The 17,240-nt window shown below is 41.0% G+C and overlaps 1 protein-coding gene across 1 annotated transcript in view; it reads right to left on the reverse strand.

Moving 5' to 3' along the window:
• LOC116325700 (polycystic kidney disease protein 1-like 2) overlaps positions 1-15,545 on the reverse strand; it is a 38,447-nt gene extending 22,902 nt beyond the window's left edge. The window contains exons 1-8 of the mRNA XM_039600321.1: positions 15,210-15,545; positions 14,489-14,647; positions 14,211-14,396; positions 12,709-12,819; positions 9,215-9,362; positions 5,351-5,580; positions 5,017-5,212; positions 1,178-2,027 (exon numbers count right to left, since the gene is read on the reverse strand). Of these exons, the coding sequence (XP_039456255.1) occupies positions 1,178-2,027; positions 5,017-5,212; positions 5,351-5,580; positions 9,215-9,362; positions 12,709-12,819; positions 14,211-14,396; positions 14,489-14,647; positions 15,210-15,492 (2,163 nt within the window). The 5' untranslated portion in view covers positions 15,493-15,545. The remainder of the gene's footprint in view (positions 1-1,177; positions 2,028-5,016; positions 5,213-5,350; positions 5,581-9,214; positions 9,363-12,708; positions 12,820-14,210; positions 14,397-14,488; positions 14,648-15,209) is intronic.
• Positions 15,546-17,240: the final 1,695 nt, after the last annotated feature.

The following is a 17,240-nucleotide window of genomic DNA, read 5'->3' on the forward strand; positions in this document are numbered from 1 at the left end:
TGCCCCATTAAAGGCCTGTACACACTGACTGCATTCTGAAAACACAACAACAAAAGGAAGAAATTGAGATTCTGGCTTCATCCAAATCTCACAAGAAGGAAGCAACAGGGACAATTTCGTGGTTTGATCCACAATTTGAAACTGCATTATGACTGTTTTTGTACATATTTTAGGATGTCAGTGGAGCTCTCCAAGCTCTTTTTGCGAAATTACACAGTCAATGTGAACAGCTGCATTAACAATATATGAGCCTGAAAAATTTTAACCCCTCTGGTGTGTAAAGGCCTTAACAGTTAAAAGCTTGCTTAGCCCTGCTGGCAGCACAAGGCTCTTCACTGGTCCTACCCTTAAACAGAGTGAGCAATGCTACCTTTTGCCTATCTGCTTGTCCTGCAGGATCAGATTGGCTGTTAAGTTTATTGGCCACTGAAAGGAAGAGTTGTCCAGTGACTTCTGGTGACAGCTGGCCTTCTGCCTTTAGCTGATCAACGACGTTCTCTACTGAGCTTGAGCTCAAAGTTGAATCCATAACCTGATGAGAAGAAAACATTTTCTTACAGGGCTAGAAAATCAGAGCATTTCCGTACACTGGATCTTATCTCGTCAGTACATGCATCTTGTTTTGTGGCATACCTGTGCAGTTATAGTGGTGCTGAGTACTGTTTGGGCTCCACTCGTTGCAGTTGCCAATATATTCAGGTTGTAGTTAGAATTGCTGTCTCCACGAGGAAGGAAGATGGATTTTGCTTCATTGCTCTGACTGCATCGCAGAGTCTTACCTGAGAAGGGTTAAAAAAAGAGAGTTTCTGTGATTATTTTTTTAAACACAATACTGTTTTCAGTGGAGTTCTGCCAACTCTAACATGTTTCTTCCTCTGAAAAGAAACATTACTTTGTAAATATTTTACTAGAAATCTATGTGAAAAATAACTGGCTAACTGGTTAAACTTAGTTACATCAGCGTCTTAAAAAATTTTGCTGATCCAGAACTACTTACCCTGAGTGCTGAAACAATACTGACAGTTAGAGCAGGGATTTTCAGTGTTGCAAGTTATATCAAAAGCATCAAGGATTGTTCCACTCTGTGGCGATATGCTACATGACAAGCTGCTGGAGCCACCTGGGTTTTTGGTGGTTGGATTCACTGTAGATGATGGCGATGTTCCGCTTGACCCACCCGCTCCTCCGCTTGACCCACCCGGTCCGCCGCTTGAACCACCCGGTCCTCCGCTAGAACTACCCGGTCCTCCGCTAGAACCACCTGGTCCTCCGCTTGACCCTCCTGGTCCTCCACTTGAACCACCCGGTCCTCCGCTAGAACCACCCGGTCCTCCGCTAGAACTACCCGGTCCTCCGCTAGAACTACCCGGTCCTCCGCTTGACCCTCCTGGTCCTCCACTTGAACCACCCGGTCCTCCGCTAGAACTACCCGGTCCTCCGCTAGAACTACCCGGTCCTCCGCTTGACCCTCCTGGTCCTCCACTTGAACCACCCGGTCCTCCGCTAGAACCACCCGGTCCTCCGCTTGACCCTCCTGGTCCTCCACTTGAACCACCCGGTCCTCCGCTAGAACCACCCGGTCCTCCGCTAGAACTACCCAGTCCGCCGCTTGAACCACCCGGTCCTCCGCTTGAACCACCCAGTCCTCCGCTAGAACTACCCGGTCCTCCACTTGAACCACCCGGTCCTCCGCTAGAACTACCCGGTCCTCCACTTGAACCACCCGGTCCTCCGCTAGAACCACCCGGTCCTCCGCTTGAACCACCCGGTCCTCCACTTGAACCACCCGGTCCTCCGCTAGAACCACCCGGTCCTCCGCTTGAACCACCCGGTCCTCCGCTAGAACTACCCGGTCCTCCGCTTGAACCACCCGGTCCTCCGCTTGAACCACCCGGTCCTCCGCTTGAACCACCCGGTCCTCCGCTAGAACCACCCGGTCCTCCGCTAGAACCACCCGGTCCTCCGCTAGAACCACCCGGTCCTCCGCTTGAACCACCAGCTCTGCCAACTCTAACATGTTTCTTCCTCTGAAAATGAACACAAGCATTTAATTAAATATTACCCTTCCACCTCACCTCTGCTCTATGTCACCTGATATTTATAAAATATTATTTTGCACAGTTACATTAGAAGTACAACTGCACAACCACAAATTAAATGTACTTCTGTTATTACCTGTCTGTTGTTAATTCCAAACAAAATATCATTTTGGTCACTATGTTTATCGTTATCACAGGAAGCAGACATATCCAGCACCACTTCAAGAGAGGAGAAGATGTTCCAGGCTCTGAGTTTTACTTCTATAGATCCTGTAGTAAAACACACAGAAGAATTGTAGCTGTCACACTGGGGTGGCTGCAGCTCAGGAGGTAGAGCTGGCCATTTACAGTACTAAATGGAAGGTTGTGTTGTGGATTTTATATACAGTGGCTTGCAAAAGTATTCTGCCCCCTTGAACTTTTCCACATTTTGTCACATTACAGCCACAAACATGAATCAATTTTATTGGAATTCCACGTGAAAGACCAATACAAAGTGGTGTACTTTTTGGCCAAAATGCAAAACGCTATATGTGGCGGAAAACTAACACTACACATCACTCTGAACACACCATCCCCACTGTCAAATATGGTGGTGGCAGCATCATGCTCTGGGGGTGCTTCTCTTCAGCAGGGACAGGGAAGCTGGTCAGAGTTGATGGGAAGATGGATGGAGCCAAATACAGGGCAATCTTGGAAGAAAACCTCTTGGAGTCTGCAAAAGACTTGAGACTGGGGCGGAGGTTCACCTTCCAGTAGGACAATGACAATCTTCGCTGCCCAAAGTTGTGAAAAACCCTACATCTGGCAACAAACCTGACAAAGTTATCAGGGGGATTAACTGTTTTTGTTTTGTAGCTGGAGTGATATCTGTAGTTTTGCAGAGTTTTGATCTCACTTTGGCCATAAAACTGTCCAAGGGACCCAACTAAAAATGATGGATGACAAGGTGTGGGAAATAGCACCCGGCAAGTTATGGAATAGTGCCAGAAAGTTATGTAATGCAAATGTCAGAGATTAAAAAAGGAACAACGTGCAAGTAGGATTGGCAACTGATTGGGGAAAGGTATTGACAAACATATTACATCGATAATTGGGATATTATTGACATTTGTAAAATTGAGAAAATACTCCTATAAAAGGAGGGTCAGACATGCCCTGTTGGAAAGCCCACTGTTTACATGTTGTTTACTTGGCTAAAGTATTATGGTTCATTTACTGATAGTATTTTCGCCATTGAAATTGATATGTCCTACATCACTGAACTCACCATGTCTATATATGTATATGTATATATGTATACAGTGGCTTGCAAAAGTATTCGGCCCCCTTGAACTTTCCCACATTTTGTCACATTACAGCCACAAACATGAATTAATTTTATTGGAATCCACGTGAAAGACCAATACAAAGTGGTGTACACGTGAGAAGTGGAACGAAAATCATACATGATTCCAAACATTTTTTACAAATAAATAACTGAAAAGTGGGGTATGCGTAATTATTCAGCCCCCTGAGTCAATACTTTGTAGAACCACCTTTTGCTGCAATTACAGCTGCCAGTCTTTTAGGGTATGTCTCTACCAGCTTTGCACATCTAGAGACTGAAATCCTTGCCCATTCTTTGCAAAACAGCTCCAGCTCAGTCAGATTAGATGGACAGTTCAAGGGGGCCAAATACTTTTGCAAGCCACTGTATATGTATATGTATATGTATATACACATATACATATACAGTGGCTTGTGTATAAAAACACCCAGCACGCCCCTACGGGTGGTTTATCCTTCAAGCTCGGGTCCTCTACCAGAGGCCTGGGAGCTTGAGGGTCCTGCGCAGTATCTTAGCTGTTCCCAGGACTGCGCTCTTCTGGACAGAGATCTCCGATGTTGTTCCCGGGATCTGCTGGAGCCACTCGCCTAGCTTGGGAGTCACCGCACCTAGTGCTCCGATTACCACGGGGACCACTGTTACCTTCACCCTCCACGTATATATATATATATGTATATACATGTATATATGTATGTATGTATATGTATATATGTATGTATGTATATGTGTATGTATGTATATAAGGATCAGTCGATTTACCATTTACATTTTTTTGCTCACCTTGAACTGGTCGTTTAATGTGAAACATTTCCTTTTTTGTGTTCATTTTTCTGGTTTCAGTGAACAAGCCATTGTCTCCAGTCAGTGAAAACAAGAGCAACACAGGCTCTCCTCGTACAAGGGAAACACCAAAAGTAATAAATGGGGAATCTAAACATTCATCGCTCGCTGTCAACACAGAGGCCTGAAGTCCAACTATTTTCTCCAGAACACACACCTGAGGGATAAGCAGAATTACAAAGCAGAGGAACACATTTTCAGCCGATAACACATTAATCTGGCAATTAGTGTTTACTATGAAAATACATTAAAGATGCTCTACAAAAATTTTAATTCAATAAGAAATTGTCTGGTAAAGAAAAATCTTGACATACTAAATTCTGACCGTGTATGAGACTTTTTTGTGCCACGCATAGAAGAGCAGGTGAGCTGAGCTTCCTGTTTACGGAGGTTAGTTGGCAGCTGAGTGACATCAGAGCTTGTGGTTTAATTTTGATTAAACTTAGATAAAAGGCACATTTTCACACTATGTTCCTTGACTTACAATGACTGATTACCTTAATAGGGACAGCAGGATGAAAGCGCAGATTTTTAAATTCATAGTTGGTATGAAAAAAAAAGAAATAATTGTGAATTAAATTTAGAGAGCTGTTCTGGTGTTCACAGATATTTCCCTAATTAACTTAAAGAAATTTTATAATTAAAGGTTAAATTTAATTACTAATTTTAAACAACCTGATTTTTTCAATCAGTACTCAAACCCTTTATTCATATGATCACCATGCTCAATAGAAACTTGGGGATGACACATCATTGTTTTTGTTACTGTTGTACTCAAAGAAGACTATTAGTTTGATTTTGATTTACTGTACCTGCAGGTCTTTGGACACTTCAAGGAATGTGACCGTGTTAGACGCATAAAGTGTCAGGTGGTGGCAGCCAGACCCGAGGTGTGTCACCATTTCTGATGTTACTGTGATGTTCTGGGGTTCAGTTCCTCTGATCACAGATAAACCGGACAACGACTTTTCATCACTTTCGATTCTGTAGGTCACATTCGTACCTAAAGAATACAAAACAAATAAAACTTGAATGACAAAAAAAAAGAAAAAAAGACTCAAACACTAAAGCCGATGCTTTCATGTAGAGATATCAAAATTTCAAGTTAATTATTTTATATTAGGTTCACTTTGGTACCTACCTGCGCTTACTTCCATTTGAATGTGAAAGGCTTCTCCATACAGGGCTTTGCAGTTGGTTTCAGAAAAAGACAGGTTTCCAGCATAGCACGTGATAACACCGATCTCTGCAACAGGCTCTTGAATGGTAATTATTTTCTGAGCTGTAATGTGCATTTCACTGCAAGTGCATTCAGCTGCCACAATAAAGGTACTTGGATGAGTGTATTTGTGCACCACACTGTTCTCCAACCTGAGAAAATTCAAAAACAGGAATCAGCGTGTTCTTTTGAGTAACACTATTTTAGATATGCCACACAACTATTAGGTGTATCAAAATCAAATGAAACAAACATTCATTGGCATCAAATGGTTTTTAATGCCAGTGTAATGGTGTAATGTATCATAAAAATGAAATCTTCCCTGACTCTGACGTCTTTAACAAAATGTGATATCACTGAAAGACTTTGGTACTTCAGTTGTTTTACAGTACAAATTCAAAGGATGTTGCATGTGCTTGTTCCCAGCTGACCAACAACATCAAACCCGTGGTTGCTCCAGAAAGATCTCTATTCCTGACTGGTTGGTGAGTTTGCTGGGAGCCGAAATCTATGAGAAAAAGGGTGATGCACCAAAAACTTTCTCGTGGTTGCCTTGGATTGCTTGCACATAACTGCTGTCGCCTGCAGATTGGAGTGACTCACCAGCTACTAATTGAGTACAAACCAGATCCCATGGGTTCAAAACAACCCCAAATCATCAGCCCTCCACCACCGTGCTTGACAGCTGGTAGGAGGTGTGAGGACCTGATATGCTGTGTTTGGGCTTTACCAAATGGGTGGCTGTGCATTGTAGCCAAACATCTCCACTTTGGGAGACTGACAGGGCATATCCGACAAATCACCCACTTTGCCATCTGGCCAAAGGACATTGTTTCTGAAGTTATGTGGTTTGTTCAAACATAAACCGTGCTACCATTTTCTTAGAGAAGATGATTTCTTCTGGCAACCCTTCGAAGCAAGCCATGCTTCTTCAAATTATACCGTCATGAATTTTAATGTTATGAATGTTAGCATGTGGCCTGAGACCTGTGGAGTCTTACAGCAGAATGTTTTGGGGGAGTTTTGCACTGTCTCCTTGGGGTAAATTTGCAGAGACATCAATCCTGTGAAGCTTTTTCTTTGTTTTAACACACACCAGAATGTAACGCATCTGCAGATGCTCCGTAATGTCTTATCATATAGAGGTGGTTACACTTGCTGATGATTGTTAATAAAGTGCATCTGATTAGCAGCACCTAGCTGCAAGTTACCCTCTTAAATCCATGGAAGCACTCAGTGTATACTGCATTTTTCACAGGCCTGTATGAGTTTGTGTAATGTTTATCAAGGCCAAAATTCAAATTTTTGGTGTTTGTAATTACCTCTTTGTTTTTGTTTCCTACCACCTCCATCACCTGTCAATTGATATATGGATTTATCTTGAACTCTTAGATTAATGTGACATCACATTTCTTCCTCATCACTAACAGGTTTCTGTGCCTTACTGCTAATTTACAATATAATTAATCTTTGTTGAGGTACTATCCGCTGGGGTGCAATTTTCTTTTTATTGCCCCTCGCCAAACAAGCAACACATTGTTTTAATTTGCTAAATTACTAAACCAACTAACGTGATACGATAAAGGCTATCATTCCACAAAATACCTGGTATTAACATGTTACATGTTACTGATCTTTCAGCTGCTGTACTACACGTGAGCACAGTAAATACAATTGTGCAACAGCAAATGCAGGAGAGTCTTGTGACTGATTTTATTAACACTTTTCTGCAAAGAAGTGCAAGCATATAACATGCAAGTTCACCTAACGCCCTTGAGTATATACTAATGGTTTTCTGGACGTTACACACAGAACTTCTAATAATTTTTTTAGGGTGTTTTGGTGGTTTAAATGGGAGAAATTGGGTAAATAATGCAAATGTTTTCCTCCAGTTAATTACTTATTACCTGTTCTTCAAAAATAAGGTAATTGAACCTACATCTGCTGATCATGCCTGCATTTATTCCCAGTACCTTTATTGAAAGTGGCTACAGTTAAAAACAGGTAATCTTGTGGCCCCCTTATCAATTTCCATTTAGCATTCAAAAAACGTTTATAAATAAAAACTTTCTTTGAAACATCCCTTTCCTTGCAAAGTAAGACATCTTGCAGATTATCAATATTTGGGCTGGGCTTAAGATTTACAAATCAGTTTCAGGTAACTTATAACGCTGATGGAGATGGTACACAACTTTCCTCCAGCTTTGGTACAGATGACTTTGATAGCAGCACGGTCCATCTGAAGATGCACACTGCAGATGCAGTGCAGTGTGCCTGTTTGTATCATTACATTTTACGGTTAAATTCAGCATAGGGATAGAATAAGTCGCACATACACTATGATACAGGTGATGTTTGTGTGGTGAACAGATGTAACTGATCCAGCTAAGGATCCAGCTAATGGAGTGTTGTGGTTCACACTTCCATAGTGAAGTTTGTTAAAATTTCACCAAGCTCCTTTTGTCACATCTCAGAGCAGTGAGACAAACATGCTGACGCAGGCTCATGACACACTCAACTGTTGACTGATTTTTTATTTATGTTTTAGACTGCATTGCTTCTTCTAAATGCTGAGCCTTTTATAGCTGAAGCGTCAAAACCTTCTCTGGCATGGTTCCTAGGCTGCATCCTGCTTCTAGGTGCTGTAATGTTTCTGTTGCTGTGCGCCTTGTCAGTTCTGGTAAACAAATTACTGCTGGCTGACGTAAAACACATTACTACCAGTACAGCAGTGACTGTCGCCACAGACACCACGATTTAAAACTAAATCTGTGCACTCCAAAAACAGGAAATACAGATTTAATCACCACTGATTAACTGATTAAGAATGAGCTTGACTCTAACAGATGTTCATTTCTATATGAAAGTCCCACACACCCACCCACACAAATGTAGTATGTAAAAGCACAAAAAGCCACTGGGATGCATTTGGGAATCCGCAGGAGGTGAGATTGGTGTTGGCGAGCAGGAAACTGGAAACAGAGTAGATTGATTGAATTGTTCAGTCCATCTGGTGAATTCACCCACCAGATGAACTGAAGACAATTGGCAGGTGATTTTGACACAGTGATAGGAGTGATGGGGCAGTTTTCATTTCTCTACTTTGTGTGTCTTTGTCTCATCTGTCATCCCTCCATCCATTTTCCTCCTTTTGTCCAAATCAGGGTGGAGCCTATTTCAGCCTATCCTCTTGCCTGTGACTTGGAAATCAGTCTGATTACAGATTGTTGAAGGCTCTCTCACATGGCTGAGCAGAGAGGAGGCTTGTCAAAGGAGCTACAGTTGTAGATTCACAGTTGTATCATTTGCAAAACTTGTTTTTTCCCACCGTGATGCGTGAACGAGGAGTGCTACACCTCTGAAACATAGAAACTATCCTCAAACTGGAAGTCTACACAAAAAATGAGACTTTCTTTCCATATCGAAGAAGAAATAACTGCTTTGCAGAGGAAGCAGCTGTGCTGCACTTATTTAATTGTCATTGCTTTTAAATGGCAGCCCGGAGCAAAGCTGTCTCATTATGTTAAATGCCAGTTGCACTGACTCCTTGCTCCTCCTTTTTCATCCTCATCTCCTCTGCTCGTGTCTCAGGTACGATAGACTAAGATGCACTGAGAGGATGCCAAGGAAAGGAATCAAGGATGTACAAAATTTAGTAACGAGTGGGATGGAAGGCAAAAACAAAACTTTGACACCTACACAAAAATAACTAAACTCATGTGGAAAATAATGCAGAAAATGTTCTTTAAACTCATGGCTGAAAAAACCTAAAGAGTTGATACTCACCCTTTTGGATTGTTCAAATAAATTACATGGCCATCTCCCGTGTTCACTCTGCAGCTAAGGTTTGTCAGGGATGAATGTAAAAGCCACTTCACGTGAATTCTGACGTCACCAAGAACCACAGCGGTGGGATTCACTGACAGTGCGAGCCCTGTGGTGTGGGAGGATGACCAGAGATGTTACAAAGTGCTTGTAGCCCAGCATGCAAAAAATAGACAAGCCCATGATCTCAACAGATAGAAGCACAGATACCATAGAGGTTATTTAATGCAGGAACATGATCTGATTTTAATGTGATTGTGGTGGATTTTTGTATGATATGTATAACTATGTAACTATATACTCTATATATCTATGTGCACTGAACATATATATTTTAACTTTCATGTAGAGTCTTAAGCACAAGACATTTTTGCTTCACCGTGGTTTATTAAGTTGGTACTGTAACAGGGCAGTTAATGTAAAGGGAGAGTTCTCCTGAATAATTTACTCTCCGGTAACTAACCTTCCCTAATACACACTCAACGTCTTTTTAACGCAGCACAACCAAAACAGTAACATTGTAACAGAGATCCTGAACACATCACGATAAAATACCATAGAAAATAAACACACACACACACTTTGAACCCACACTGAAGTGTTTTTAAGCATGTAACCTGTGTATTATATGTTATAAGATTGTGCCACTTGCTGTATAAGATTTAATAATTAGGATTAATGTGTGACCTTTGACCATCTCATGACCTATTGTGATAAGCCAGAGCAAGGAGTACTCAGAGTCCTGACTGGCCTTTGGCCAAGACCTTGGCCGCTACCTGACCCCAGCAGCTGTGCTGGGCGTGTGGGAAAGTTACCCAGCAGCAGGGGGCGGGTATACTGGTCCCTATATTAGGGGACCAGAGGACACCCCCAGAGCTCTTTTTCCTCCTGCTGCTGCTACCTGTCCGTCTCTGTGTTGCTCTGCTGTCTGTGCTTAAGGCTGTACACCCCGGGGTTTTGCTTTGCTTGCTTTCTGCTATGTAATTTTCTTGCTAAATGTCTGTATGTATTTTTCCTGCTGTTCATATGATTCAGTGTATTAAACTCTGTTCCAAGAATTCTACTCGTTTACAGAGCATCTTTTTGAGTGTCTTGATTTTAATTGGATTTGGATCTCCACATCGTTGGTGGGAGAAGGTTATCAGGATGGCTTCAAAATTTGCGACCACATGATCTAAGCAAAAAATAAGAAAACAGCCCGAAGAAATAAACTGGAAGTGCAGCCTTTGTTATCAACTATATATTGGTTTTGTACTTTTTTTTGTTGGGATTAATGGGACTGATAAACTTGTCTGATCATATATATTTTGGGGGTCCATGCCATTTGATGATTTATAAACTACCGAAAAATACTTTAAATTAAAAATGCAGGGAGCCAAGAATTGGGGTTCAGTCGCATTTTGAACTAACTGTAGCTGTCTCATAGTGTCTTCAAAAACAGCACTCCAATACTAAACTCTACATGAATTAAAGACCTGAGAGAGCTTCTCCAGATCTTGCTGGGGCACAAATCTCCCAGTTTAACTATATTTCAAAGATGCCAGTAGGCTGGTTTAGTTTCAACTTTCTAAAGTAGATAGTGGAAAAACTAGAACCTTTCTGTCATTTAATCATTTATCTTTTGCTTAACCACTTTGGTGTTGTATGATTGCCAATGGGAGTGCAGTCTTTATCACTAGGAGAGTTATGACAACACAGCTAAGAGTTCAAAATCTGTGTACTCTGTCACATTTCCTAAAGCCTTCCAGCAGGACAGATTGTCATCTTTGCCGGGCCAATTCTGGCCCTCCGGCCTTATCTGTGACGCCCCTGGTATAAGCCAGTCGTGTCAGGTACAGGTTACGTGACTGAGCCTAGAGTTTGAACAGGCTCATTGTCTGGTCTGATGGGTCTCAATTTCTGCTGTGACATTTGGATGGTAGGATCAGAATTTGGTGCAAACAACATGAAATGATGGAGCCAACAGTTCAGGTAATGCTGTGGGGGATATTTTCTTATCATACTTTGGGCCCCTCGGTACCAACTGAGTATCCTTTAAATGCCAAGGCCCACCGGAGAATCACTGGTGACCATCCCGTTGTAACCACAGTGTATCATCTACTGCTGGTAGCTTCCAGCAGGTTAACAAAGCTCAGACCAGCTCAAGCTGGTGTCCTGAGAATGACAACGAGTTCACTGCACTCTCAGGACCTCCACAGTCACCAGATCTCAGTCGGTGGAGCACCTTTTAGATGTGGTGAACAACAGCAGCTGCATGATGCTATCGTGTCAATATGGCCCAACATCTCTGAGGAATCTTTCCGTTTTGAATCTACCGATGTTGAAATAAGGCTCACTGTCTGATAGTTTGACCTATGATATGACTTGTCCATGAAACATATGAAATGAATTTCAATGTGAAGCTTGGATTAACTGCTTGACATTTACCTGAACAGCTGCTGCTGCCAAATAAAAAAACCTCAGTACAGCTAGTCTTTTTTCACCAAAGATATTTCTATTTGCGTTGCTATTAACATTAACAATGGATCTGTTCTGTCCAAGAACTCCAGTAAAGTATGAGAGTGATGAGAAGAGACTGTGCTCCTGTTTCTGAGAAAGTTTAAATTGCTCATCAAAAATTTGGAAACACAATTTGAGATAATTTCTCTGAATTTCAGGAGCAGAACCAAGGCTCCAAACACACCCCTTCTGGGTCTTATCTATATATGACCCCCCAGTTCTACAAGATGTTCCTTCTCATTTTCGTGCCCCACCCTCCTTCCCCTATTTTTTCTTTCACTTCGTCTATTGTCATTAGTACATCGGGATCTGCCATTTGTCTTTATCAACTAAAAAATGCTTCCAAGCCTAAAATGAGGATGTGGGCCCAGCTAGTGAATGTAAATTATGATACACAACAAGTACTTGACATGTTTCCTTTGCTAAAGAGACAAGATGTCGCTACCGATGGAGACAAACTCAGACCTCCATGAAATGATAAAGTTATGTTAATCTTCCTACTACGAAGCAAAGTGCTTTATTTCTAAAACATTTTTGCAACTGATTTTCTGCTGTTTGAGGTTAATGGTGCTGTTTTAATAATTCTCTGTGGTTAAACAAGTGGGAGAACTTTAAATCTTTGTGAGCCATATTTTTATCTTCACACTCACCAGAAGTGAAATAAGCCACAGTGTGAAAGAAATTTATTGGCTGTTTTTGAGAGCTAGATTGGCAGCATTTTTTCGTTGGGGTTCTAACACCTGCATCAAGCATCATCAGCGATACTTAATCTTATTCTAACACTTTACTGGCTCCTAACTACTCTATTCTAACTAATGAGGGAAACAAAGTGGGAAAATTAAACAGATGGGACGGAAAAGAACAGACACACACTGCCCTCAATAGATTTAGGAAGTGTGATTCCACTTTGGAGAAAAATTTTTTTTAATTAACCTGAGCACAGCACCGTGACCTACCGTCTTTGCAGTGGTAGTCTACAGACAGGTAGCTCTTCAGCTGAGGACAAGGGTCAGCAAAGGAGTTCGCAACTTCAGCGATCTGGCAGACCTGTCGGTCGTGGCAACGAGCTGGGAATCACACAAAGAATATAATTAGCTGCTGCTAGCACACACTCTCACACACGCACACACAAACACGTACGCTCCAGTGGTTTCAGCAGTGTGGAAGGTTTTGCATCTTGCTTGTTCATATCTTAGTTCATGCTTTGACGACAATATGCTTCTTAGCCACCAAAATCAAAGGCAAATAAATTGAGCATTTATTTGCCTTTGCCTTCAGTATATAAAAGTAGAATGGGAGGCAGAGCCTTCAGTTTTCATGCCCCTCTTCTGTAGAAGCAGTCTGAATTTAGGAGACAGACACTATCTCTACTTTTAAGATCAGGCAATTTTCCTTTTTGATAAAGCATATAGTTAGGGCTGGATCAGGTGACCCTGAATCATCACTTAGCTACGCTGAAATAACACTTTGAGGTGATTGTTACTGTGATTTGGTGCTATATGATTAAAACTAAATTGAATTGGATTGAACTGAATTTTTACAGATTAAAATGATGATTTGATTGGAAAATAAACCACATACATGTTTCTGGTTGCTTTAACTTGGACAGGGAATACCAGAAGACTTGTTTGTCGAAATTCCCAGACTTATGGACGTGGAAATTATGCTGTAAAAATAGTCAATAAAGCCCAATAAAGGCAGTGTTCGTTTGTATTAGTTGAATGAAATCCATGAATATTCCACACTGATACTATGAACAGTTAAACCTGGTGGCCTGCAGTTAATCAGTCATTTTAGCTGAGGCATATTCCCAGCATAGTAGATAAAAGGTAGGACAGTGCCTGGTACTCATCCATTTGTAATAATGTGCTTGTTATTGAATGTGTTTAATGATTTTGTATGTCACTATAGGAGCTATAGAGTTGATGTGGAGTGTAAAAGTGTGAATGCTCTCTAAACCACAATGCATGCTGAAAAGTCCTCCCAGTGCCTGAACAGGATGAAATGGAATCAACGTTAAACGATGACAAACGGCAGCCTGCTTCAGTCATCAGTTAAATTCAAAAGTCAATATTTACTCTGATAGATGGAAATCATCTATGTATCTTTACTGACAATTAAGCTTTTAAGCCATTATTGTTTGTGTTCTTACGTAAATGTCCTGATGGGCAATTATCTTTACAAAGAAGGGGCTCCAGTGAGACAGTGTGTTCTTTGTGATATAAGAGATAAGGCTTCTATGTGGATAGAATTTCACCACAGTTTTCATTCATGCAGAACCTTTTATGAGGCGCGAGTGTTTGTTTTCCTACCCGAGTTCAGCAGGTTTAATGAGAGGGACCATTATGACGCTATGATTACTGTGCAGATTAGACCGCTTGCACAAGATCAACAACGAAATAATGATGAAGTTATCTCTGTAGTTGCTGCACTCAGACGCCATTTGACCATGTTTTACCTGTAATTGATTCTACAGCGTCCGCCCAGCCGCACTCATGTTGTGGGGATGCTGGTGGAGGGAACTTGGATCGACAGTAATGAATACTCTTACGACCGTAGAAGCCACCGTCTATCATTAACACCTGACCCGAACCACACTGCAGAGTGGTGTTACGACCCTCACACACAATGGTTCTCCCAGACTCTGAAAAGATTACAAGGCGGTGTAAAAAGTAATTCTTCGTATGGAGTGATTCAGTGTGCAACTTTGCTCATAGTCTTCGTCAGAATACTTACCAAACTGGCAAATGAAACTCCGGTTTTTGGTGCAGTTGTTTCTGGCCTCCCAGTGAAAGCCCGAGTTTCTCAGGATGTAGCCACAAGCTGCTCCAGGCTCTGGACTGCTCACCCACTTTGAATATGTGAGAGGTGAACCATCGAGCCAAGAGAGATGACCTGATGATGCAAAAAAGCCAAAAAGCCCACTGATGAACATACATGCAGCAACAATGCATCTAGAGCAGAGCTCATTCAGTTTCTATTACCGTTTGGAGCTTACAAAAAGTTTATTATTATAAACTGTGGTCCAAGTTGACTCCAACGGCTAACCTGGTGGGTGTAAGTTGTTTTTTTTTTAAAGTATGCTTTATATTTTTACTTTACAATCAGTGTGTTATATGAAGCCATTTCTCTCTATGCTGTGAAAATCTCAGTGGGAACAAATTTACCATAATTTGTCAGACTGCTGATTTCCTAGCTCTTTGTATTGTGCCGTGTTTAATCTGAGCGTTCTCCACCATCCGAGATACAGAATTGATTTTCTGATTGATTTTCTAACCCCAGGAGAAGAGAGCATTATCAGTGCAGTAAGAAAAAGGTGTCTTTGGTAGTTTAGTTTTGGAACTGATGCACAGTTCGTCCATGCAAACGTTTTGTTGTTAATGTTTGATTTAAAGTCCTCAGTTAGAGGTCTGCTGGGAAATATCCACTAACAATAAAAACAAGTGTGACTTCTTACCTTCAGCAGATGGTGCCACTCCAAACCAAAAGTCTTCCTTAGTGTCCATGTGTCTCTCAAGGAAGTACTGGGTGTCCTCATCAGGGATAAAAGCAAGGTGTCCTCCATTCCCCTCACACCAGGCTTGAGCACTGAAAAAAGAGCGCCGGATACCCACAAATTCAAAGCAAGAGCCCCCGAAAGCCCTTTGGTGTTCTGGACAGGTGGCATTCGTCTCATTTTCAGCCAAAGAGTGACAGCTGAGTGTCATCAAGATCAGCAGGTGCAAAATTGCCTGGCACATCCGTTCTGCTCTCACCTCCGAAATCAAAAGTTCGTCTCACTAGTTCTCTTTTAACTTTTCTTGGAGGTTTCAGGTCTGAACTGATGTTTTTATACACAACCGAGTGACATCCTACAGCTGAGCTTGTCTGACAGAAGCACCGCTCACACACCCTTTTGTAGTTACTGTCCAACATTGTTGACGTACTATCGTGAGTAGCTTCAGAACCAACGAATGCATTTGCGTTTGTTACATAAACAGGAACAAAAGGGAATATGAAACTGATTACACAGTACTTACAAAGAAAATGCAAGCCTAGTAAGTCTGAAGGTTTACACAACGAGTCATCGCTATGTTAAAGAAAAACGAACAATTAACAATTAAATTATGTTTTACTTTATTTTTTAGTTAAATAGTTTCTTTTCACCCACTGATGAAACTTTTTTAAAAGTACACACTTGTGTGTGTGTGTTTATATTTGTCTTAAAAAAATTACACTCTACAAAGAAAGAAAAATGTAAACCTTATTTTATATTTGCCTCTACAGCAGTTAGAACTTATATAAGGAAGTGTTTTTCACTGTGATGAATCCAGAGATAATCTTTACCCAGCTGCACATTTCAACCCAAATCTGCAAAAAGTCCTAAAACCATTCAGCTCATAGTTCTTCATCCACTTTCTAGTCTTTATTCACTCTATGTTGTCACACTTTTTCAGCAAATAGCTCTAAAAACCGTGTTACAGTATGTTCTGTAGTTGCATGTTCTGAAGCATTTAGCAGCTACAGACCTGACTATGTTGCATTTTAATGGCGCCTGTCCGTCCAGTTTTTTTTCACAAACCTGAGTATGTCTTTGACACAGGAAAACCACAGGATATTTTTCACAGTAGCTTGGATCAATTGTGTGGGCTAAAAGCAGCGCTGCACTTTGATTCTGTCATTGATTTCACAGCAGGTCTGAATTCAACCAAATGACCAAGAATCATGGACATAATGCCTATAGTCTCCAGCTATCCACAGCCCTGTTGTGGCTTGTATATTCAAAAGTTACAGTAATTTCAAGAACTGCAATGACAGGACACTCGGATCCTTCAGAATGTAAAATGAAATGCTGTGCTATCTATCTATCTATCTATCTATCTATCTATCTATCTATCTATCTATCTATCTATCTATCTATCTATCTATCTATCTATCTATCTATCTATCTATCTATCTATCTATCTATCTATCTATCTATCTATCTTCTGGGCAGGTTTTTCTGTGTGATGGAGCACATCATCTTTCTAACTATCACTGGGGAGTGCTGTTATTGTGGCTGGTGACACATGAATACCATGACCCAAGGTTTACCTTAAATCAGTTTTATGTAGTTTACCTTCCATTGGTTTGAGTATTGTGGCTGATCAATGTTACCTTTTAAAGAGCAATAAAGACCTTCAGCTGTAATAAAGCGAGAACTGTTTCTGAAAAGATGGACCAATATTTTATATTAAACTGAGGCTTCCTTTAGAGTAACTCCCAAGGATGTTACTGCCTCCCGTAAGGAGATTTGAATGTACAATAAGGTTAGATCTTTCTTTCTTGTTGAAAAAGAAGGATCGCTCATCTTCTTCTTACTGCACACTTTATATTGGATTTTTTTTTATGTAGGAAGATAGTCTTGAAAATAAAACTGCAATTTATAAAGAAGGGCGGGTACAATAAATATCACCTTTCTATTTAAGCTGTTGCATCTGACTTTTTTTAAACGTTCTTATGAGTCACT

The sequence above is a fragment of the Oreochromis aureus genome, linkage group 16, assembly GCF_013358895.1.
Source record: "Oreochromis aureus strain Israel breed Guangdong linkage group 16, ZZ_aureus, whole genome shotgun sequence".
NCBI lineage: Eukaryota > Metazoa > Chordata > Actinopteri > Cichliformes > Cichlidae > Oreochromis > Oreochromis aureus.